The sequence below is a fragment of the Rhinolophus sinicus genome, linkage group LG06 (assembly GCF_036562045.2).
Source record: "Rhinolophus sinicus isolate RSC01 linkage group LG06, ASM3656204v1, whole genome shotgun sequence".
NCBI lineage: Eukaryota > Metazoa > Chordata > Mammalia > Chiroptera > Rhinolophidae > Rhinolophus > Rhinolophus sinicus.
In genome coordinates, this window is record NC_133756.1 from 156253747 (window position 1) to 156276838 (window position 23092).

Genomic DNA, 23092 nt, shown 5'->3' on the forward strand with positions numbered 1-23092 from the left:
CATCACTTTTACATAAAAATCTATTTTTCCATAAATTACAAAGGGGTGGTCACCATCATCACCTGTAAATTATACCCCTCCGACCCCAGCCAACTTTTCAAACATAGCACCCGATATGGAAGGCACCTGCTCCTATTCAGGTTCTTAAACAGTAAGTGTTTTCTCAAGCCTCTTGCAAAGCAGTTTTGCTCAGCAGTTTGGAGACGCCTGACTCTGGAGCCCTCCATCAGGAGGGTCAAGATCTGCATCCAGGAGTGCCAGTGGGGGCCTCTTCCTCTTCCTCCTCCCATTCTGATGTGAGTCAGCCTCTCCTGGAAGCTGGCCCATTTGCCAGGGCAGGGGCAGGGGGCAGGGGGGAGAGGATGGGGAGAGTTGGGGAGCGGTGGGAGCTCAGTTTCCTCTAGACCCCACCGCGGGAGCAGGCTGCTTGCTGTCTGCTTTGAGCCATTTCTGCAGCTGGAAGCTGGTGAAGCTCACCGCAAGGACAGACGCCTCAGGATGACAGGCGGGGTCTCTGTGTGGCTCCGCAGCGACCACAGGTTCTGGCCCGGGATGTCTTTCCCACGCCCACCGCCCACCGCGCAGCTCCTGAAGGGCTGCGATGGCCGAGCACCAAGCACCAGGGGACAGGGCTATTGGCCCCGCCACGCCAGACGCGGGGCGCGCCGTTCCCGCTCCGCGAGCCCCCTGCGCAATCACAGCCCCGGGAGGCGCAGGGTGCTTGCTGCTCAGTCTCCCGCCCCGCTCGCTCAGCTTATCACGCGACGGCAGCGGACGCGGGTGGGCGGGGAAGAGATGGAGGGAAATGAGTGCTCAAAGTTTGTCCTGGACGCAGAAGCAGGCGGTGAACCGAGTGTGCCCAGTGAGGGGATGAGTGGGACGCAGCGGGATGGTCCCGACCGCTAGGACCGGTGGGCGGGCGCGTCCCTGAGCCCGGCCTTTCGACTCCTCAGCCCGCGTGTTGGGCTCCCCGCCAGTCCTTCCCCTCCCCGCCACTTGGTTGCCGCAACCTCGCCGTCCATTGGCCAGAAACGCTGCTTCGTCACGAGCGCGGGTTTTCAATCACCAGCTGAGAGGGAGAAGTTCCCGGGCGGTCACAGCCCGCCGAGCGCCATCTTCGCAGCGCCTGGGAATCCCAGTGCGGCGGTCACCGGCACCGTTAGGCAGGCTCTCCGCCTCTGTGAGTTGTTCTTCTGGACTTGAGTTGTACCTGGAGCTCTTAGGGGGTGTTTGGAGAGGGCACCAGGCAGAAGGACCTCAGCCCAGACCCCAGGAGGTTGGGGGGGGGGGGCGGGAGCGATAGCAGCTTCCCATTGTGGGAATCCCCTTCCTGCTCCCCAGCTTCAAAATCAGGAGTTTTACTTCTGGAAAGACACTTGGAGACAGTCTAGCTAGCTGATGCAACCAATATGCTGTGCTCATTTGCGAGGAGGGGAGGGGGGGAGGATTCTGGGCGTTCAAGTGCAAATTCCTAAACTGAACCCAGGTGGTACTGAACCAGGATTTTTGAGGGAAGGAGTCTGGTTTCTTCCTTTTTAACAAGCCAGGGGGTAATTTACAGGCACAAAGTTTGGTCTGAGCCAAGCTCCTGCCTGAGGAAACTGAGGTGCCCATGTGAGATGTAGGGAGAGGGTTTGAGGGAAGTTATCCTCCGATGGTGTTTGTTTGTTTGTTTGTTTGTTGAAAGGTGGGGATTCTTTCCTGGCCTTAGGTAGTTTTCACCAGGCCTACTCTGCCAGTTCTAGAAGCACACCTGAGACAGCCCTCTGCAGGTATCCCCAGTGCTCTCTCTGTGCAGGTGTCTCCCTCTGTGTCCTGTGAACTCTTGCCACCTCGGTCTCTCAGCTCTATCTCCTCAAAGCAGGAATTCCAACGGGCTCCGCCTGGCTGCCCACCTTGCACCCTGGCTTGGTGTCTCTCCAGGCAGACACCCCGAGTAACCACTCGCTGTACTTCATTTGTTGCTGTCCTTAATGCATGATGCCCAGTTCCTTGCCCGCCACTGTTTCACATATTTAGTCCATTTTGTCTTCTTTTGTTTTCAGATGAAGGGTAAATCCCATCCCTATCACTCCATTTGGCCCAAAATCCAATGTAATACTGCCTTAATGTTCTCATCTACGAGTTCTGCTTTAGGTGACACTCCTAGATCTGTTCCCATTCATTGATTTCCCTCCTCATTATGGACCATATTTTCCTGCTTCTGTTTTATGCCTGAAAGTTTTTGATTGGATATCGAGCTTGGTTAGTCTCATATTTTGAGGGTGCTAGAAATGCTTATATTCCTAGCCATATGCTCTAACTTTGTTCTCACCCACAGTTCCTCTCCTAGGAATCAGTGTTATCCTTGTATGACTGGAATTTCAAGTTTATCAGGTGGCACCAGAGCAGCCTTCCCCCGAGGGCTACTTTTGTGGGCTGTGGAGGCAACACCTTTCTGAATACTCTGCTTGATAGCTCATGAATTCTGAAGTTTTCTAGTTTGAGTTTTGAGAACAGAAACTATTCTCAGCCTGGATGAGCGTCAGAATTGTTCCAGCTTTCCCTTTGAGTGGACAGTGGAGGGCTCTTCCCCTGGCTTCCAATAGTTTCATCACTGTCACGCACTGACAGATACTTAGCTGAAATTTCAAGGGGTGCCCACCACAGATCGACTCTCCGCCTGTCTCTGCAGCTGCTGCTCTCTCCTCTCTAGTACTGTGCCCTACAGACTCCAGCCACCTGGGCTTCCCACAACTCTCAGCTTATCTTCTAACTAAGGAAACCGCCAGGCTCTGTTGTGTTTCCCCTCCGTGAGATATGGCCTGGAAAGGCTCCCGAGTCAGTCAGCTAGACAGCTGTCAGGCTTGCCTCTTTTGATTTCCCTCTCTTAGGGATCAGAGATCACAGTTCTGAGCTGCCTGATGTTCAGTGTTTGAAAGTTGTCCTTTTGTATATCCTGTCTTCAATTGTTTTCATCATTTCCAGTTGGAGGATAAACCCAGTCCTTGTTTCTCCATCTTGGCTGATAGTGCAAGTGAGTTATATTCTCTTGGAACTCATCATGACTTCCGTAAAGTGTGAAGAGAACGAGTCATTCAGTGCTGCTGAAAATGACCAGAGTACCAGACGTGAAGTCGCAGAGGTATGTCTACTTTTTACAACTCTTGGGTGGAACAGCACTCTAACCAGAGGTCTACACAGGGATTCTGTAGGTTGATGGCTCATAAAGAATGGCAATTATGGGGTGTCTGGTTAGCTCAGTTGGTTAGAGCGTAGTGCTAATACCATGTTTCCCTGAAAATAAGACCTAGCCAGATCATCAGCTGTAATGTGTCTTTTGGAGCACAAATTAATATAAGACCTGGTCTTCTTTTGATATAAATAAGACCAGGTCTTATGTAATATAATATAATATAGTATAGTATAGTATAATATATAATGTCATATAATATAATATAATATAATATAATATAATATAATATAATACTGGGTCTTATATTATTTTTTGCTCCATAAGACATATTAGAGATGATGGTCTGGCTAGGTCTTATTTTCGGGAAAACACAGTAACACCAAGATTGCCAGTTCGATCCCCTCATGGGCCACTGTGAACTGCGCCCTCCTTAAAAAAAAAAAAATGGCAGTTATAATTCCTTTTCTTGTGTTGTTCAAAATATATTTGGGGACAATATCCATGCCACTGCTTGTGTAAAATGAAATGATAGTATATGAATTAATGCAAAGAATGCCTTGTTAGACAAGGTGGCTAATGAACAGTAGAGACACCTCAAATCCCTGGAAATATAGATAGGCGAAAATCATAACAGTTAATCTTTACTGAGAAATTACTGTGTACCAGGAATTAGCACTTTCACTTCTTATGGGTTATCTCATTGAACGTTTAATACAACTCCATGCGATCGATATTATTACCACCCCTATTTTACAAATGAGAAAACTGAAATCCAACGTTCTTAAAGTCTCAAAAGTAATGGACTTCAGAGCAAGGATTTTGAACCCAGATGTCAATCTCCAGAGTCCAGTTTTTGACCAGCACAGGATTATACTCAAAAATAGGCAAAATGATGATACTAAACCGAGATATGAATGAGGTATTTTAGAGTGCAGAGAGAAGAATGTTTGTGTGTTTGTATATGAGTATGTATATTTGTTTGCATATGAATATCTATTTGCATATGAATATCTACCCAATCCTGTGATTTAGAGAGTATTTTATCATATTTCCTTATGCTGTTGGAGCCATGTACAGAACAGAAAATAAACAGATCATTAATGGGAAGTTTGTAAAGGTGTTGTCTCAAATGTCCAAAAGATGTATTAACTAAGTCCAGCTTTATTAGAAAGTAAGTAAATGCAGATTTTAAAAACACTCAAATCAGTTGACATTTCATCAATTGGCTAACACTTAACATCATAACACTGAAATGCTTTGAGGAGTCACCCATTTGGTTGATGCCATTGGACAGCAGGGTGAATTGATGCCACTTTCCTGGACAGCAGTTTGGCAGTAGACCTCTTGTGAAGTACATGTATAACCTTAGTCCCAGTTTTTTCACTGCTGGGAATCTGGCCTAGAGAAATCATTCACTTATTGTGGAGAAATGCTTGATACATTTAAAGTACGAAAAAATTGGAAATAATCTAAACAGCAAGAGAAGAGAAGATTAGAAGAATTTTAGAGAGAATCAAATTGTGTTTTCAAAGGTTGTTTAATGACGTGAGAAAGCACTGATAAATCGTTGTGTGAAAAGTGAACTCATACATAGAATAATAGAAGCAAAGAAAACGGAGAATGGTTATCTCTGGTGATGGAATAATGATTGACATTTTCCACCATTATTCGGCACCCATTATATTATGTAATTTTCATCCAGCATAGCTATTATGTCACAATTAGAAAAACATGAAACATTGTTATTAAGGGCAATTGGTATTAAGAGTTTAATCTTTCCTTTCTTAAGGATACTGTCACGAAGCAGACATGTTCTGGCACAACTGTTGGTCATTCTCTGTCTGACAGAAGAGAGTGTAGCGGCTCCAGTCAACTTAGAAGTGAAATCAGTGAGCATGAAGCGACCCTTAAAATGCAGAACCTAAATATGAGCATCAGTGAAAAATGTCATTTCACCTTTACTTTGAATGAAAGTTCTGGGAAAACAGACCGGAGTGTGTTTACCGCATATGGTGAACTCAATGAGAATATCTACTCAGCTCTGAGAGCAAATGAACATTTCAGTGAAAAGATGCAGAATCATTTTAATAAGATCATCATGGCTTATGAAGAAAAAACAATTCAAGGCTACATAAACTTAGGAATGCCTCTCAAGTGCCTACCTAGAGGTTCTCACCTTCAAATTACAGTTAGTCAAAAAAAGAGTAACCACGAAGAAGGTGATCAGATATTACGCCTGTGTGAAAATCCAGACATTGAATGCATTCTTTTTCACGTTGTTGCTATTGGGAAGACAATAAAGAAGATTCTTAAGATCATGGAACTTCATGTAAAGGGAAGTACACTTTGTATCTATGCCCCGAAGGGTGAGACTCTCAAAGAAGCCCTATGCAAAGACGGCCGATTCCGGTCTGACCTGGAAGAATTACGGTGGAACCTAATGGATGGTCATAAGAACATTCATGGAAAACAGTCCAAGGTTGAGGAAGTATCTGGGAAAATCTTAGAAATGGACATTTTTAAAAAGCTATCTGTCAGGAAAGGTACTCATCAGAAAATTAAACAGGAGAATGAAAATGCCACTGATGAAATCGAGGTCCATGAACTAGAGAAAGACGGAGAGACTGAAGATGAAGAACACAACCGAGAAACAGCTCTCGTACCTCAAAGTCTAAGTCATGATATTGAAGATGAAAAATGCCGGACAAGTTCCCTGATTGGAAGTAATGATTTCAACAGGAAACAAAACTCACAAGTTAGGCAAAGGCCCCATCTGGATATGTCATCTACTCATAATCAGGATCTCCAGAGAGGGGAAACTGATCTCTGGCTAAAGAATTTAGGAAGAAGTTTGGACAAAGGTTTCATGGAGCAATATCCAAATTTTAGGGAACAGGCACGGTGGATGACAGAGTATTTTCAGGAGGAACAGAGTAGAAAAAAACTGTCACCGTTTAAACAATTCAACACATTTAAAAAGTACTTTGCAAAAGAGACTGAAAATTCTACTTCAGTTGCAACCTGTGAACATCTTATTCATCTTAGTAAGTCAGTTGGGTTCATGAAATGGAACAATAATGGAAGGGAAGGCAATGCTACTTGCTTTGTCTTCAATGGTGGTTATATTTTCACCTGTCGACATGTTGTGCACCTTATGGTGGGAGAAGGCACGGTTCCAAGTTTGTGGCCAGATATAATAAGCAAATGTGCAAAGGTAACTTTCACTTATAAAAATTTCAGCCCTTGTGCTGTCGAATGGTTTTCCATTGAGCCAGAATTGAAAATGTCTGAAGGATCTCTAGATTATGCCATTTTAAAACTAAGTGAAAAAGAAAATGGGTTTCCTCCTGGCCTGTTCCGGCAAGTTTCCCCTCTGCCACCTTGTGGTTTGATTTATATAATTGGTCACCCAGAAGGCCAGATCAAGAAAATAGATGGGTGTGCTGTGGTTCCTCTAAATGAACGGTCAGGGAGGTACCCAGAGCATTACCAACATGTAGCACATCAGACTGCCACTTACAATGCTTTCCCTATGTTTACCCAAAGAAGCTTCCTATCAGAGGCCTCGAGTACTGACACGCTTAGTTACGATACCTGTTTTTCCACCGGGTCCTCTGGCTCCCCAGTGTTTAATGCGTTTGGCGAACTGGTCGCTCTGCACAGCGTCGGGCATTTTTATAAACAAGGAGCTATGGTTCATCCCCTTGTGGAATTTGGCTATTCTATAGAATCAATCCTTAGTGATGTTAAACAAAAAAATGAGGCCTTGTATAAATCGTTAATGGAAGAGAAAAACGAGATCCTCAATGAAGACAAAAACAACAAACAAGAGTCATCGATTGAAAATGATCAGAAGGAACCCATGGAACACTAGAAAAAAACATGGTGTTTTCAAGAAAATATGCCCATAATTTAAAGTACCTGGTTCTGCTTCCTTAAAGTATGATGAATACACTTTGTTCATAGAAAACTGTTAGAGAGTCATGTGGCTGTGCAAAACACATATGAGAGCTCAAATAAATAGTTGTTGTTTTTCTCACTGGCTTCCTCTTTTTATGTCAGACAATCTCAAGCCTCACGTAAAATACAACTACAAAGAATGTGGTATGTACCTTCCTGAATGCCTGGGGTGGTACCTCCATCCCAACTTCATAACTGGTGAAGTGATTCTTGTTCAATGGGGAAATGCACCTTTAGAGTTAAGGAACAAAGGTGTATTTTTCCTTTAAACCCCCAAATTCTTGGTAATCTTAATTGTTCCCCTTCTATGTCACCTGTCACAGCAGCCTCTATTGCAAAAACCAATAGAGAATCCCAGCTTTTCAGTTCTGCCCTCTAGTTCAGCGTTTCTCTGGCAGATGGAAGGAGTGACGCGTTTAGTCTCCATCCCCACCCTCTCATGTTCAGAGTCTAGAAAGCTAAAAGCTAATTGCCTCAGTCAAATTTGCAGTGAAGGGTCCGGATATAAATCGGATTCCTTGAACTGATGATGCACATGCATGTCATTTGGAAGATAGAAATGAGAATTTCCTTCTGCCTCATCTTCTGGCAAACTAAGTCATAGGGTGAGCGTGTGGAGATTGTAGCGTGGGCACGGTCAGTGTCAGTGTCTAGTCATCAGCTTGCTCGGTATCCAGACTCCTTACTATGGCCTCCAGGGTGCCTAGTGCCAATGGTACATGCAAGCGCGCTCCTTAAGGGATGTCCCATTCCAGGGCACATTCTCTGTCCCCAGGGATGGTAGACACTTTCCACAGGCCCTTTTTCTCTCTCTACTGCCTCTTGCTCCTAATACTTTTTTCACATCTCCGGATTCTACAAAGGAAAGAAAATCAACAATTCCCCTTGTACAGTAAATTCTTCTCCACCTATGGATATACGAGTATAACAGCACCTATACCACTTTCGGATGATTTAAGTAACAACCGTGATTTGATAAAACTATCACAGTTTTTCCTCTTTTGTTTCTTTTTTCATGTTGTTTTCACAACTATGCTTTTAAAGTTTACTGTCTCCAAACTCCACAGACCACCTGGATTTTGGACAGTGGTTGTAGTTCTCAGTGTATATTTTACATTAGGCCAAGTTAGAAGACGCTTTCACGATTTTCCAATGACACCATCAATTTATACATAAACATCTATTTTTCCATAAGTTACAAGGGGGTGGTCACCATCATCACCGGTAAACTATACCCCTCCTACCCTGGCCAACTTTTCAAACATAGCACCCGATATGGAAGGCACCTGCTCCTATTCAGCTTCTTAAACAGTAAGTGTTTTCTCAAGCCTCTTGCAGAGCACTTTTTGCTCAGCAGTTTGGAGACGCCTGACTCTGGAGCCCTCCATCAGGAGGGTCAAGATCTGCATCCAGGAGTGCCAGTGGGGGCCTCTTCCTCTTCACAGACTGATGTGAATCAGCCTCTCCTGGAAGCTGGCTCATTGGCAGGTGGGGGGAAAGGAACGAATGGGGGTCAGCAGGTTCCACTAGACCCCACCGCGGGAGCAGGCTGCTTGCTGTCTGCTTTGGGCCATTTCTGCAGCTGGAAGCTGGTGAAGCTCACCGCAAGGACAGACGCCTCAGGATGACAGGCGGGGTCTCTGTGTGGCTCCGCAGCGACCACAGGTTCTGGCCCGGGATGTCTTTCCCACGCCCACCGCCCACCGCGCAGCTCCTGAAGGGCTGCGATGGCCGAGCACCAAGCACCAGGGGACAGGGCTATTGGCCCCGCCACGCCAGACGCGGGGCGCGCCGTTCCCGCTCCGCGAGCCCCCTGCGCAATCACAGCCCCGGGAGGCGCAGGGTGCTTGCTGCTCAGTCTCCCGCCCCGCTCGCTCAGCTTATCACGCGACGGCAGCGGACGCGGGTGGGCGGGGAAGAGATGGAGGGAAATGAGTGCTCAAAGTTTGTCCTGGACGCAGAAGCAGGCGGTGAACCGAGTGTGCCCAGTGAGGGGATGAGTGGGACGCAGCGGGATGGTCCCGACCGCTAGGACCGGTGGGCGGGCGCGTCCCTGAGCCCGGCCTTTCGACTCCTCAGCCCGCGTGTTGGGCTCCCCGCCAGTCCTTCCCCTCCCCGCCACTTGGTTGCCGCAACCTCGCCGTCCATTGGCCAGAAACGCTGCTTCGTCACGAGCGCGGGTTTTCAATCACCGAGAGGGAGAAGTTCCCGGGCGGTCACAGCCCGCCGAGCGCCATCTTCGCAGCGCCTGGGAATCCCAGTGCGGCGGTCACCGGCACCGTCAGGCAGGCTCTCCGCCTCTGTGAGTTGTTCTTCTGGACTTGAGTTGTACCTGGAGCTCTTAGGGGGTGTTTGGAGAGGGCACCAGGCAGAAGGACCTCAGCCCAGACCCCAGGAGGTTGGGGGGGGGGGGCGGGAGCGATAGCAGCTTCCCATTGTGGGAATCCCCTTCCTGCTCCCCAGCTTCAAAATCAGGAGTTTTACTCCTGGAAAGACACTTGGAGACAGTCTAGCTAGCTGATGCAACCAATATGCTGTGCTCATTTGCGAGGAGGGGAGGGGGGGAGGATTCTGGGCGTTCAAGTGCAAATTCCTAAACTGAACCCAGGTGGTACTGAACCAGGATTTTTGAGGGAAGGAGTCTGGTTTCTTCCTTTTTAACAAGCCAGGGGGTAATTTACAGGCACAAAGTTTGGTCTGAGCCAAGCTCCTGCCTGAGGAAACAGGAGCCCACCTGAGATGTAAGGAGAGGTTTTGAGGGAAGTTACCCTCCGATGGTTGTTTTGTTTTTGTTTTGGGGGGGAGAGGTTGCGGCTGGAGTTCTTTCCTGGCCTTAGGTAGTTTTCACCAGGCCTACTCTGCCAGTTTTAGAAGCGCACCTGAGACAGCCCTCTGCAGGTATCCCCAGTGCTCTCTCTGTGCAGGTGTCTCCCTCTGTGTCCTGTGAACTCTTGCCACCTCGGTCTCTCAGCTCTATCTCCTCAAAGCAGGAATTCCAACAGGATCTGCCTGGCTGCCCACCTTGCACCCTGGCTTGGTATCTCTCCAGGCAGACACCCCGAGTAACCACACGCTGTACTTCATTTGTTGCTGTCCTTAATGCATGATGCCCAGTTCCTTGCCCGCCACTGTTTCACATATTAGTCCATTTTGTCTTCTTTTCTGTTCAGGCTGAGGAGTCTGTCTGGTCTCTGTCACTCCATTTGGCCCGAAATCCAAGGTAATACCCGCCTTAATGTTCCCCTCTACTAGTTCTGTCCTAGGTGTCACTCCTGGATCCGTTCCTATTCATTGATTTCCCTCCTCATTATAGACCATATTTTCCTGCTTCTTTTTATGCCTGATAATTTTTTATTGGATATCGAGTTTGGTTAGTCTCATATTTTGAGGGTGATAGAAATGCTTATATTCTTTTTTTTTTTTTTTAAGATTTTTATTGGGGAAGGGGAACAGGACTTTATTGGGGAACAGTGTGTACTTCCAGGACTTTTTTCCAAGTCAAGTTGTTGTCCTTTCAATCTTAGTTGTGGAGGGCACAGCTCAGCTCCAGGTCCAGTTGCCGTTGCTAGTTGCAAGGGGCACAGTCCACCATCCCTTGGGGGAGTCGAACCGTCAACCTTGTGGTTGAGAGGATGTGCTCCAACCAACTGAGCCATTGGGAGCTCAGCGGCAGCTCAGCTCAAGGTGCCGTGTTCAATTTTAGCTGCAGGGGGTGCTGCCCACCATCCCTTGCGGGAGTCAAGGCATTGAACTGGCTACCTTGTGGTTGAGAGCCCACGCTCCAACCAATTGAGCCATCCTGGAGGCAGCTCAGCTCAAGGTGCCGTGTTCAACCTTAGTTGCAGGAGGCAGAACCCACATTCCCTTGCGGGACTTGAGGAATTGAACTGGCATCCTTGTGGTTGAGAGCCCACTGACCCATGTGGGAATCAAACCGGCAGCCTTCGGAGTTAGGAGCATGGAGCTCTAACCGCCTGAGCCACCAGGCCGGCCCAGAAATGCTTATATTCTTATCCGTATGCTGGAACTTTGTTCTCACCCACAGTTCCTCTCCTTGGAAACAGTGTTATCCTTGTATGACTGGAATTTCAAGTTTGTCAGGTGGCACCAGAGCAGTCTTTTGCGGAGAGCTCTTTTGTACCACTGTGTAGGCAACACTCTTCTGAATACTCTGCCAATATTCACGAATTCTGAAGTTTTCTAGTTTGACTATTGGAAAAAGAAACTATTCTCAGCCCTGTATGAGCCTCAGAATACTTCACATGGCTCCTGCTTCCCCAGGTGTCCAAAGAAGCAAAGAAACAAAGAAGAGGGCAGTGAAGAGAGGTGGGTGGAGGAGGCTTAGGCAGGAAGAGCCAGATCGGTAGGAAAGTGAAAGAAATGCAAACGCACACAGCGCACACAGCTGCAGTTCCCCAAAGACCAGAGAGATTTTCAAATCTCAGCCCCACCTCCCACCTGTCCTGAGGGTCTGAGGTAACATGGGCTCATTCTCCTGGGCCAGTTGTGAACAACTCAAAGGCCTTCCCTTCCTTTGAGAAGAACCAATCTTGGCTGGGCTCTGGATTTGAGCCCGGGGTGCTGGTGGTGGGTGAGGTGCACCGTGGAGTCGGTGAGTGCTGGAGCGCTAGGATGCTCCGCTGGGTGGGCAACTGCATACAAGTCTGTGGGGCTGGGAGCAGAAGAGGCTGGGAGTCCCCCCCTCTGCCTCCCCTCCTGGCGCCTGGGTGGGGCAGCACTACCTACCTGTGGGGCTGAGGGGGCACAGGTTTTAGTTCAGTGGCTGCTTCTTGTCATGTGCTGTGTGCTAGGGGAAGGCGAGGTGGTGGGCTTGGACAGGCCTAGGGTTAGCAGGGATCCGATCCCTGCCCCTTTGCAGCTGTGCTCAGCTCTAGCCAGGGAGCCCAGTGTCAGAGAGTTGAGTGAGAAGAGAGGAGGGAGGGGGAGAGAGATGAAGGGGAGAGGAATTCCTAGGGGAAGCCCTTGGGAAATGGACCAGGGCTGTATATCTTTATCTCTTTACTGGGGAACACAGGGCACGTCTTTTAGGTCAGCAGAGAATTGACTTCTCCAACAGTAAAACAGGGCTTTGAGCAGGACAGCTAAGGACACTTCACATTTTGATATAACATGGTTCAGTCTGGACAGGAATCCATGTTGGGGACAGGATGTTGATGTATTTTCTTAACCTTTGCCCCTCTCCACTGTGACTGCTCAAGTTCATCCCAGTGGAGTGCAAAACTGACATTATTTTTGCCCACTTTGTGTTTCTCTTTTGGCCTATGTGTAATAATCACTCCTAAAGCACCTGGGTCCTCTCTCAGATTCCGTAAGATGGGTCATCATCAGCAGACATACTGAACCCTCAAATTCTCTTAGTTGTTGGGTAGTAAGTTCCTGCCTTCAAGGACCTTGCAGCGTAGGGTAGCTCCTCAATTACGTGTATCTTATCTTTGTTTCCCCAGGGTCTCCACTGTATAAAAAGTCTCCCTGTGGTAAGTATATTGATAATGATAATATTAACAGCAGTAATATTTACTGGGCAACCTATTATATGCCAGACACTGTTCTAAAGGCTTTACATGCAGTATACTTTTTAATTTTCACAACAATGGAGGCTGATTCTACCACTACTCCCATCTTAGAAGAGTGGAAATGAGACACAAATTATTAATTAATATGCCCAAGGTCATGCAGCTAATAAATTGTAGCCTAAACTTTGAACCCTGATGGTGTTATAAAAACTAACATTGAAAAAACTAACATTCCGGTCAAGATGGTGGAATAGGTAAACACTGTGCTTTACTTCTCTCACAACCACATCAAAATTATAGCTAAACTACAAAAACAAGAACAAAAAACCATCATTGAGAATTGCCTAGAATCTTGCTGAACTGAAACCATACAACTAGGGACATAGAGAAGAAGCCACCTCAAGACTAGTAGGAGTGGCAGAAATGCAGAACAGGCTGGTCCTATACCCACATGTGACCATTAAAAATCGGGAGGGATATCTCAGTTGCGGAGGTCTCCCAATCCCCAGAGGAGCGAGGAGTCCTAGCCCTTCCCCAGCCCAGAGTTTCAGAGCGAGGGAGACAAGTCCCCATAATTTCTGGTTGTGAGAACCAGTGGAGATTGTGACTGAGTCAGGTGGAGGTTGGCTAGAATCCCAAGCCCTCCTCTTAAAGGGATCACGCTGGACTTACTCACCAATGGAATCACTAGCTGTGAGCTCCCGCTGTAGAGGTGACAGGGACACATGGGGGGGAGGAGGGGGAACTGAGTTGTCTGGCTTCACAATGAGGACTGGAGAGGCAGCTTTCTCCCAGACAGAGGAGCTGGCCGAAACCATTGTTTCTTTGTTGAGCCCTTTACCCCTCCCAGAGTGCAGATGCAGTCAGCCGCCATATCTAAGTCTCCATCAACATGGCTAACACTAGTCATTCACCATGCCTTCATGATTCTGAGACCCTGCCCCATGCAACTTTTGGGCACATCTAAGCCGCTTCCAGTGGCTTTTTCATACAAATCACCTCCCTTGACTCATACTGCAGGCTTTCCTAGGGTCTCTCAAAGGTTTGCAGAACCCAGACAAGCAGCATATGGCTTGAGCATATCCCATACCTCTGGTACTAGTGGCAGCCCTAAGCCCAACACTAGTGGCAGCCGGCCTTGGTTCACAGGTTGGCCTCTCGAGGTACTTCCAAACACAGCATGAGCAGTGGCCATCTAGGGATTGCTTTGTGGCTCCTGCTGGGTGGCCCCCAGGTGGGGCATGGGCTATGGTGAACTTGCCCTGCAGCAGGTCCCCTCCCAGGTGGCCTGGGGCTGGAACCCCCAGTGGCCAGCTTCAAAATGAGCTGGAGCATCACCTAGCCACCTCCAAGGACAACATACCCAAGGGACAGATTGGGCAGGCACCACAGCCCTGCTGAGGCAGATCCTGCTCTGTAGGATCAGCCTCTGTACCACAATTCTACCACTATAGTCATGGCCAGTCCCCATAACAAATGACCCCCAAGGGTCAATTCCTTCCATTGACATGCAAATAGCAATCAAGGCTCAACTACAAGAGGAGGGCACACACAACCCACACAAGGGACACAGCTGGAGTGCATGGCTCAGGTGACCAGGAAGCCTGTACCACTGAGCCCCACAGCACACCTACTTCATGAGGCCACTCTACTAAGACCAGGAGACATAGCATCTCTACCTCATAGAAACAAACACAGGGAGGCAGCCAAAATGGGGAGACAAAGAAACATGTTCCAAATAAAAGAACAAAGCTCCAGAAAGAGAACTAAACAAAATGGAGACAAGTAATCTATCAGATGCAGAGTTCCAAACACTGGTTATAAGGATGCTCAATGATCTCAGGGAGAACTTCAACAAAGAGATAGGCAACATGAAAATGGAGATAGAAAACATAAAGAAGAACCAGTAATAAATAAAGAATACAGTAACAGAAATGAAGAATACATTACAGGGAGTCAACAGTAAATTAGATGAAGCAGAGGATCGAACCAGTGAGGTAGAAGATAAGGTAGCAGAAAACACCTAATCAGAACAGCAAAAAGAAAAATAATCCAAAAAAATTGAGAGTTTAAGCGGCCTCTAGGACAACATCAAGCATACCAACATTTGCATTATAGGAGCACCAGAAGGAGAAGTGGGAGCAAGGAATTGAAAAACCATTGGAAGAAATAATGACTGAAAACTTCTCTAACCTGGCAAAGGAAATAGATATACAAGTCCTGGAATTGCAGAGTCCCAAATAAGGTGAACCCAAAGAGACCCACACCAAGACACATCATAATTAAAATGCCAACGATTAAAGACAGAATTTTAAAAGCAGCAAGAGAAACGCAGTTAGTTACCTACAAGGGAGCTCCCATGAGACTGTCAGCTGATATCTCAACAGAAACTTTGCAGACCAGAAGGGAGTGGCAGGAAATATTCAAAGTGATGAAAAGCAGTGACCTACAGTCAAGATTACCCAGCAAAGCTATCATTTAGAATCAAAGGACAGATAAAGAGCTACCCAGTCAAGAAAAAGCTAAAGGAGTTCTTTAAAGCATAGTCTTTAGATAACTTCTGCTTGACAAGAACTACAGGAGCTAGAGCATAAATTAAACAATATGATGAAGCAAGCCAGGAGGTAAACATACTGTAAATGACTTCTCTGTTCTCTTCAAGAAATCAATGATTTTTCTAGAATAAAAGAAATTTAAGAATTATAATAATTAAAGACAGCTTTTCTATCTCAGTTGGATTTTGGTCTGAATAAATTAGAAAAGTTCTAAATTTTTAGAGACAGAAAGTGATAATTAGGGTTAAAATGTCAGGATGTCTCTAACTGTAAAATAACCTAGTAAAAGAATGATGCAAATTTGCCCCCAAAATGAGCAATCATTAACCCTATGTGATAGGTACATGGAGGCTCATTATATTATCTTTTTTTTTCCTATTTGAAAATGTTCATAATTGAAAGTCATTAAAAGTATACTCTCTGGGGCTTTATGACCTTGAGTAAATAGCTTAATCTCTCTGGTTGTTTAAGTTTTGTTTTTTTTTAATTAAAATTTTTTGGGATGACAATGGCTAGTAAAATTACGTGGGTTTCAAGTGTACAATTCTGTAATACATCATCTATATATTGCATTATGTATTCACCACCCAGAGTCAGTTCTCCTTCCATCACCATATATTTGACCCCATTTACCCTCATCTACCACCCTCCTCCCCCCTTACCCTCTGGTAACCACTAAACTATTGTCTTTGTCTATGAGTTTTTGTTTCTTTGTTTGTCTTGTTCCTTTGTTGCTTTCAGTTTTATATTTCAGCAATCCCTCTGGGTATCTACCCAAAACATCTGAAAACATTTATCCATAAAGATATATGTGCTCCAATGTTCATTGCAGCTTTATTTACGGTGGCCAAGACATGGAAACAACCAAAGTATCCTTTAATAAATGATTCGATAAAGAACATGTGATATATATACACAATGGAATACTACTTTGACATAAGAAAATATGAAATAGTGCCATTTGTGACAAAATGGATGGATCTTGAGAGTATTATGCTAAGTGAAATGTTCAAGTTCTTTAAAATGGGACTAATAATGCCCACCTCACAGGGTTGTAATAATTATATGAGGTAGTTTATAAAAACACATAAAATAGGGCATAATACAACATATGCATATTCCATTCATTCATTGAATGTATCTTTATAAATGTATCTTTATTGAGGGCTTGCCACATGACAGCTGCTACCCTTCCATGGTGTTTATCACTACTGGAGATTTCACTTTTGTTTACATTGTTCAGTCTCTTGGGAGAAATCAGAGGAAAGACAGAGGAGAAATTATCTCTTTCAACAAAAACGAAGCAGCAACCAACATTCCTGCCTTCCCAGGCAACTCTCATTCTGAGGTTATTTTGTCTTCTTTTCCCATCCGTTTTCCTGTTAGTACAACATCCCTGTGTTATCTGCAACTTAAGTGGAGGCCAGATTTTAACATCAATGTAACTAGAACACACTTTTGAATTCTCCAACTGCCAACCCTTCTATAGGGTATTTATGCCTGCCTTTGAATTCCATCTCTGCCACATAGCTCTGGCCTTGGGCAGGTCAACTACCTTCCTAAGTTAAATATACTTTCCCCATATGCAAAATGCAGACATGCCTATTTTGCACGGTATCTGTGGGCATTGGCAGTTCGAGGTCATTTTTGTGAAGTATTTAGTATGGTGCGCTATCAAGGGGAGCTTTTATTGTTGGGATGGTTGTAGCTGGTGGATAAGCTGTCTACTTGCTAAATCAGCATCTCTGAGGACAGCGAGGCTGGAGCTGAAGGGAAAGGTGGGATCTGGGGGTCTCTGTACAATTAATGATAGCTATGAAGATACTGCTCTAACTTGAACCTTTTTAATGTTTCAGCTGAACTGTCTGTTCATCTTCAAGCCATCATGAGTTCTAAGAAACGCAGATCACAGAAGGTCTTATCCGACGTAAAGAATAATATGAAAATTGACCACTATTTTCCTCAGGTATGTTTGTAAACACTATGTACAGAATACACCAATATTAGACTAGCCATCCTTGACACTGGCTTTCACAGTCTTCCTGCCAAGAAATTAGCTCATTGTATGTAGGGAATATTAGATAAGTTAAAATCTTTCTCATTCATTTTATTTTTTCCTTTTTGGGCAGTGGTGGGGTGAGGAGAAGCTTTAATAAAAATCTTAGACATATCAAAGCAGCCTTTAACAAAAAGCTATTGGAACACTTCCAGAATCAATTGTAATGTATTGCAGTAAAATATGGAATAAAAGCAAAATGAGTGTTATTTCATAGCTTGAAAATATATACCATGCAAATAATGGCTGATCTATTTGATAACATTAATAACCTACATTTGCATAGTGATTTACAGTTTATAAAACAATTCTTAAAAGATTTATTCTTACCATAACCTTGTTAGGTAGGCAGGGAGGATTTTATTATCCTCGATTTGTTTATAAAGAGAGGAAAGGAGTGAGTTTTTGCCTATGGCGTAGTGGCATGACGACTTGGACTTAAGTTTACCTACACCAAGTAGGGGCTGTTTCTACCAACTGGGCTCTGTTATCATATCCCTTCCTGAGTCTAAAATCTTCCTCGAATTTATTAAGAAGAAGGCTAAGAAATGGTCAGCATTTGAGAATGCAGCGTAAAACCCTTTGACTTTTCTTCTATCCTGGTTCTAACTAGAGCATCCGAGTATCTAGAAAAGCCAAGCCAAACTAGTTCTGCTTTTCTCTGTCCTGCTCCACGACAGTGCAAGCTAGTAACCATTACTTCTCCAGGGCCCCCTTTTTGAAAGTGTCTGTGTCTGCCCAAGAACCCTTTGAATAGTTGGAAATCTGTCATGGTGTTCCGATGGGCTGAACAACAAGCACACTTCTGACAGCATGAGGCTGAAGGGACGCTCTCTGAGAGTTTGTATGTATGCCCAGAGTAAATTTATATTACCTTAGTCCCTTTTCTTGATCCAGACTATTAGTACCATTACAAAGAAGGAAAATAAAAGTTAACCTACTAATGTGCCAGTCACTGTGCTAGGCATTGTCACACACGATGTCACACAATCTTTACAACAATCCTGGCATTGTTATTCCCATTGCCAGCAAGTGGCATCTGCTGACCCCCATGCCATGATGAATATAACTTGCAAAAATGTATCTTTTAGACATAGGAATCAGATGCTCTTAATTTTTTATTGAATTTCTGCTATTTGCTTACTCCTCATGTAATTCCTCGCTCCTCCCCCATCCCTGGTCTTTAAGACGATGCCCTATAAAAATGGGACTCATTGATATAAATTTACAAAAAAAGAATATGTAGTCTAATGGAAAAAACATTGGACTAAGTATTGGAGTTCTGATACTCACTTCATTAATTGGTTATTATATATCCTTAAGAAAGGCATTTATAGGAAAAACTTTCTGTGCCTCAGTTTCTCCATCAAAAGGACAGAGAGGCCATGTTTGTTGCTCCTCATTTCATAGGATTTGGGGATTAATTGATATAATAAAGGAAATAATTTGAGTTCTTTATATGATAGATGCTGGGTGAATCGAGATTTTATTATTAGAAATAACTATATTATTATGACCAAATGATTATTTAATTAATGATGGTTTTACATTTAATGCCTGATAATAAATCATGGTACCTTATTCTTGTTGAGTTTTGTACTTTAAGAACCAATTTTTGGTGTGCTCCATCACTGTGCTCAGAAAAAATAAAAACTATACAGCTGAAAATAGTAAACAAAACTTGAAATGACACAATAAGGGAGGTGGCAGAATTTTAAGCATCTCTGTTTTTGATGCACCTAGAAAACAGTTATTTCTTTCCTCATATTTCTCAGAACAATGCACCAGTATAGCAGTATTAAAAGCTTATCTGACTGAGAGGACAGAAACGTCAGCTTGTATTTCGGCTCCCAACACAAACTCTAATTTAATTGTACTACTGGCCTTTGGAGATTGGTTCTGAGTTTCCTATAGAAATTTTGTGAGTTACATACTAAAAAGACAAGCAATAGACAATGGTTGCATTTAGTTTTACAATATTTGACATTTCTTTTTAGGTCAATAAAGAACAGAATCATTCCAGTACTCCTCAAATGAAGACAGGCTCTAGAAAAGGTCCAAAAGATATAACTAATACCCAGGCTCAAGGACCCAAAGACCAGGCTACGTCCCAAAATAAGGTCATTCATGTTACCTTGGGTGTACACCACAGGAAACACAAACAAATGAAATACAGGGTCGCATATAATGAACAAGGTAGCTTATTTGAGGCACTCAACACTCTTGAGGCTGTCGAAGAAGAGAGGAAAGCTCACCAAGGGAAAGAAATGCTGGTGCGTGGCACACAAGGAATTGAAGGGTACCTGAACCTTGGAATGCCCCTCCGCTGTTTTCCTGAAACCTGCCACCTGTTAATTACATTTGCCCAAAGTAAACGTCAGCAGAAAGAAGAGAACCAGATATTTGGCCGGCATGAGAAGGCATCCACTGACTGTGTCAAATTTTTTATTCATGCAAAAGGGAAGAATAAAAAAAAGATTGTCAAATGCGGGGAACTTGACAAAGATGGGTGCAAATTCTGCGTCTATGCTTTCAAAGGAGAAACCATCCATGACGCTCTGTGCAAGGATGGCAGATTCATCCCCTTACTGGAGAATAGGGAGTGGAAACTCATTGAAAAACTGGACTCCATTGTAGAAAGCAAACAGCCAGTTGATGGCTTAGAGGGCAAGCTCTTTCAGGTTGAGGTTGAGGGAAGAATGAGTTCTCAGGCAGCAACTGCTCAGGATTCTGAGTTGGAGAGAAGAAACTCTGTGTGGAATGAAGAAATTGTGCACGAGTATCCCAGTTTGATAAGAGAGAGTAAAAAAATTAGAGAAAACTTTGAGAAAGAAATGAATAAAAGAAAGACGAAAACTTCGTTATTTAAATGTCATCAAACAAACTTTGGGAAACTGACAAAAAACTCTACTCCAGTTAAAATGCACAAACTTCTTTCTAAACTCAGTGACTCAGTTGGGTACCTATCATGGGACAACAATGGAAATACGGGTTCTGCCACCTGCTTTCTTTTTAGAGGGTTATTCATTTTCACTAATCTGCATGTGATAAATGATATTGTGGGAAAAGGAATAGATCCAAGTAAGTGGGCGGACATAATTGGTCAATGTGTAAGAGTGACATTTGCTTACGAAGACAGTTGTGAAAAAGGAGAGAATTGCTTTTTTATTGAACCTTGGTTTGAGATCTATGATGCAATTCTTGATTATGCTGTTCTGCAACTGAAGGAAAATGGACAGCAAGTACCTTTGGGACTATATAATGGAATTGGTCCTGTGCCATATAGCGGGTTGATATATATTATTGGTCATCCATCTGGAGAGCTAAAGTCTACTGATGCTTGTACTGTAATCCCTCAGGGCCAGCGATTAGAGAAATATCAGGAACATATTCAGGCTAGAGAAGCAGAGGGTTTCAGGGATATACAGTATATCCATATGCACACTCAAAGTAGTTTCCAGAAAATAATTCACAGGCCTGATGTGATTACCTATGACACCACTTTTTACTTTGGGTCTTCTGGCTCCCCGGTGTTTGATTCAAAAGGTTCATTGGTGGCCATACACAGTGCTGGCTTCGCTTATGAGTACCAAAATGGGCATTCCAGTATCATTGAGTTTGGCCCTACTATGGAATCCATCATTGGTAATATTAAACAAAATCATAGGAAGTGGTATGAAGAAGTATGCATAACTCAGCAGGATGTAGAAATGGTCAGTGATGAGGACTTATGACAGTGAGAGTTCAGTCTATTTCTGAACTTTGAGATTACCTCTGGAGTTGTTATTCCACAGGCAATGGTGACAGTTTTCTAAATTCCAAAATAGTTAATTACAATCTGCATTCTTTCTTTTGACCTCCTAAGTGATTGTTTTTCATTGCTTACATTAAGGTTCACTCTTCATGCTGTAAATTCTGTGGGTCCTGGATGCATAGTATGTGTCCACCATTAAAATATTATACAGAATTGTTTCACTGCCCTAAAATTCCCCTATGCTTCTCCTACTTATCCCTCCCCTCTCCTCTGAACTCCTGGTGACCACTGATCTTTACACAGTCTTTATAGTCTTGCTTTTTCCAGAATACAAGTAGAATCACATAGTATGTAGCTTTTTCAGATTGACTTATTTCATTTAGCAATATGCAGTTTAAGTTCCTCTGTGTCTTTTCATGATTTGATAGCTCATTTCTTTTTATCGCTGAATAATATTCTATTATATGGGTATACCACAATTTCTTCATTTACCTTTTGAAAGATAATTGCTTTCAATTTTTGGTGATTATAAATAAAGTTGCTATAAGTATTTGTGTACAAATTTTTGTGTGAATATAAGTTTTCAACTCAATTGAGTAAATACCAAGAAAGGTGACGACTGGACTGTAGGGTAAAATTATATTTAACTTTTTAAGTACGTGCCAACGTGCCGCACCATTTTGTGTTCCCACCAGCATGGAGGAGAGTTCATGTTGATTAATATTCTCACCAGCAGTTGGTGTTGCCAGGTTTTTTTTTAGACATATTAATACTGTTGGGATGCGTGATATTCTTCAGGGGATTATGGGATTTATTCATGAAACTGGCGCTGTCTTGTATGATCTAGCTTATGTGTACATAGTTATGGTATCGGTCTAGATTCTGTCAGGAGAATAAAGCCACTATAAATATTATAAGAGTAAAGTATTTAATTAGGAATCAGGTGAGTACAGGAGGAGCAAGGCAAGTAAAGATCTGTTACACTGTAGCCACAGAATGTTAGCTAAAGCACTGGGAGGGGGAGAGAAGTGGCTGATTGATGAGGGGAAGTCTGAGAGGCTCCCACCTCTTGTCACCATAATGGTAAAGTAGTAACTCACAGAGAGGTTGCAAAGTTGCTATGTCGGATGCAACCTACCAGTGGGAGCTTGTGGAAATATTACATAGTCCTGTCCGACTGCCATGATCTTCCAAGAAATAATGCCTCCCACTTCATTTCTACCTTTCAAGTTTTTCTCATTGACAAATGCTAACCCAGAACAAATAGTTTTCAGCTTTATAAGGAAGTGGTGGTGCCACTAAATTGACAATAGGTAACCAGCATACACACACATACAATACATGTACATATACACATCAGAAATTATCATTTTTAGATTGTAATGTGGTTCTTATTATAAAGTATATGTTACAACTTTAACTGATTACTGCAAGTTCTCTGCACACTTACTATGTCCTGTAAATAAATTATGCTACAAACAAATCCTAGTACTGTTTTTGTTCAGCTGAAATATTCTGTCATGTTTAAGATCTGATGGAATCACAGAGAAGCATCAAGTAAAACATCAGGCTAAAATTAGACACAGGTAGGAAAAAAACACAGTTTCTTCCTGTTCCCTTTTGAAGCCCACTTCTTTTCTGTCTTTGCTTATTTTCCACATGGGAATTCCAGGTGAGCTTACAAAAGCTTTAAACATAACCTTTTATTTCTCATTGCTACCTTTGTTTCTTTTTCCAAAACACGCATTTTCTTATTTTATCCCTTCCCATCTTTCACGCTAAAACACTAACTCTTGTTTTCTGTCACACTCTCTCCCTGTTAACACACTTTGAAGACTGCCAGAAAGAATTTTGAATTGCAGATTTTGAAAACTGACCTCCCTGGAATGTATACCCAGTGTACCTAGGGGGAATTACTCCAAATCCCTGAACATTGATGTCTTACCTGTATATTCTCAATTATATAGCATGTTAAGCACTGTCGTTAGTACTTTACATATGTTAACTCTAAATCCTCACATCAGCCCTATGAGGTTAGAACTTTCATTATCTGCATTT

At 43.7% G+C, this 23092-nt stretch overlaps 2 protein-coding genes and 1 long non-coding RNA gene across 5 annotated transcripts in view; 2 read left to right on the forward strand and 1 right to left on the reverse strand.

Moving 5' to 3' along the window:
- LOC141572272 (uncharacterized) overlaps window positions 1-23092 on the reverse strand; it is a 44880-nt gene that overhangs the window by 8991 nt on the left and 12797 nt on the right. The window lies entirely within an intron of this gene.
- Window positions 385-7214, forward strand: FAM111B (FAM111 trypsin like peptidase B). The gene is made up of 3 exons (XM_074336427.1): window positions 385-1180; window positions 2968-3124; window positions 4965-7214. Exons 2-3 carry the CDS (start codon window positions 3044-3046, stop codon window positions 7047-7049), a joined length of 2166 nt encoding a protein of 721 aa, XP_074192528.1. The 5' UTR covers window positions 385-1180; window positions 2968-3043; the 3' UTR covers window positions 7050-7214.
- Window positions 9131-22517, forward strand: FAM111A (FAM111 trypsin like peptidase A). 3 transcript variants are annotated; one of them, XM_074336426.1, is made up of 5 exons: window positions 9205-9437; window positions 10306-10355; window positions 12601-12630; window positions 17081-17190; window positions 19278-22517. In XM_074336426.1, the coding sequence occupies exons 4-5, from the start codon at window positions 17110-17112 to the stop codon at window positions 21012-21014; spliced, it is 1818 nt and encodes a 605-aa protein (XP_074192527.1). In that variant the 5' UTR covers window positions 9205-9437; window positions 10306-10355; window positions 12601-12630; window positions 17081-17109; the 3' UTR covers window positions 21015-22517. The 3 variants fall into 3 exon arrangements, with proteins under 3 accessions (XP_074192526.1, XP_074192527.1, XP_074192525.1); XM_074336425.1 differs by lacking the exon at window positions 10306-10355 and having other exon boundaries at window positions 9131-9437; XM_074336424.1 differs by lacking the exons at window positions 10306-10355; window positions 12601-12630 and having other exon boundaries at window positions 9335-9437.

What these genes read in the sequence shown, in the direction of transcription:
- FAM111B (XM_074336427.1), top strand. Translation starts at nt 3,044, where the DNA reads ATGACTTCCGTAAAGTGTGAAGAGAACGAGTCATTCAGTGCTGCTGAA. An exon ending in CCAGACGTGAAGTCGCAGAG is followed by an intron (nt 3,125 to 4,964) that starts GTATGTCTACTT and finishes TCCTTTCTTAAG; the next exon opens with GATACTGTCACGAAGCAGAC.
- FAM111A (XM_074336425.1), top strand. Translation starts at nt 17,110, where the DNA reads ATGAGTTCTAAGAAACGCAGATCACAGAAGGTCTTATCCGACGTAAAG. An exon ending in TTGACCACTATTTTCCTCAG is followed by an intron (nt 17,191 to 19,277) that starts GTATGTTTGTAA and finishes ATTTCTTTTTAG; the next exon opens with GTCAATAAAGAACAGAATCA.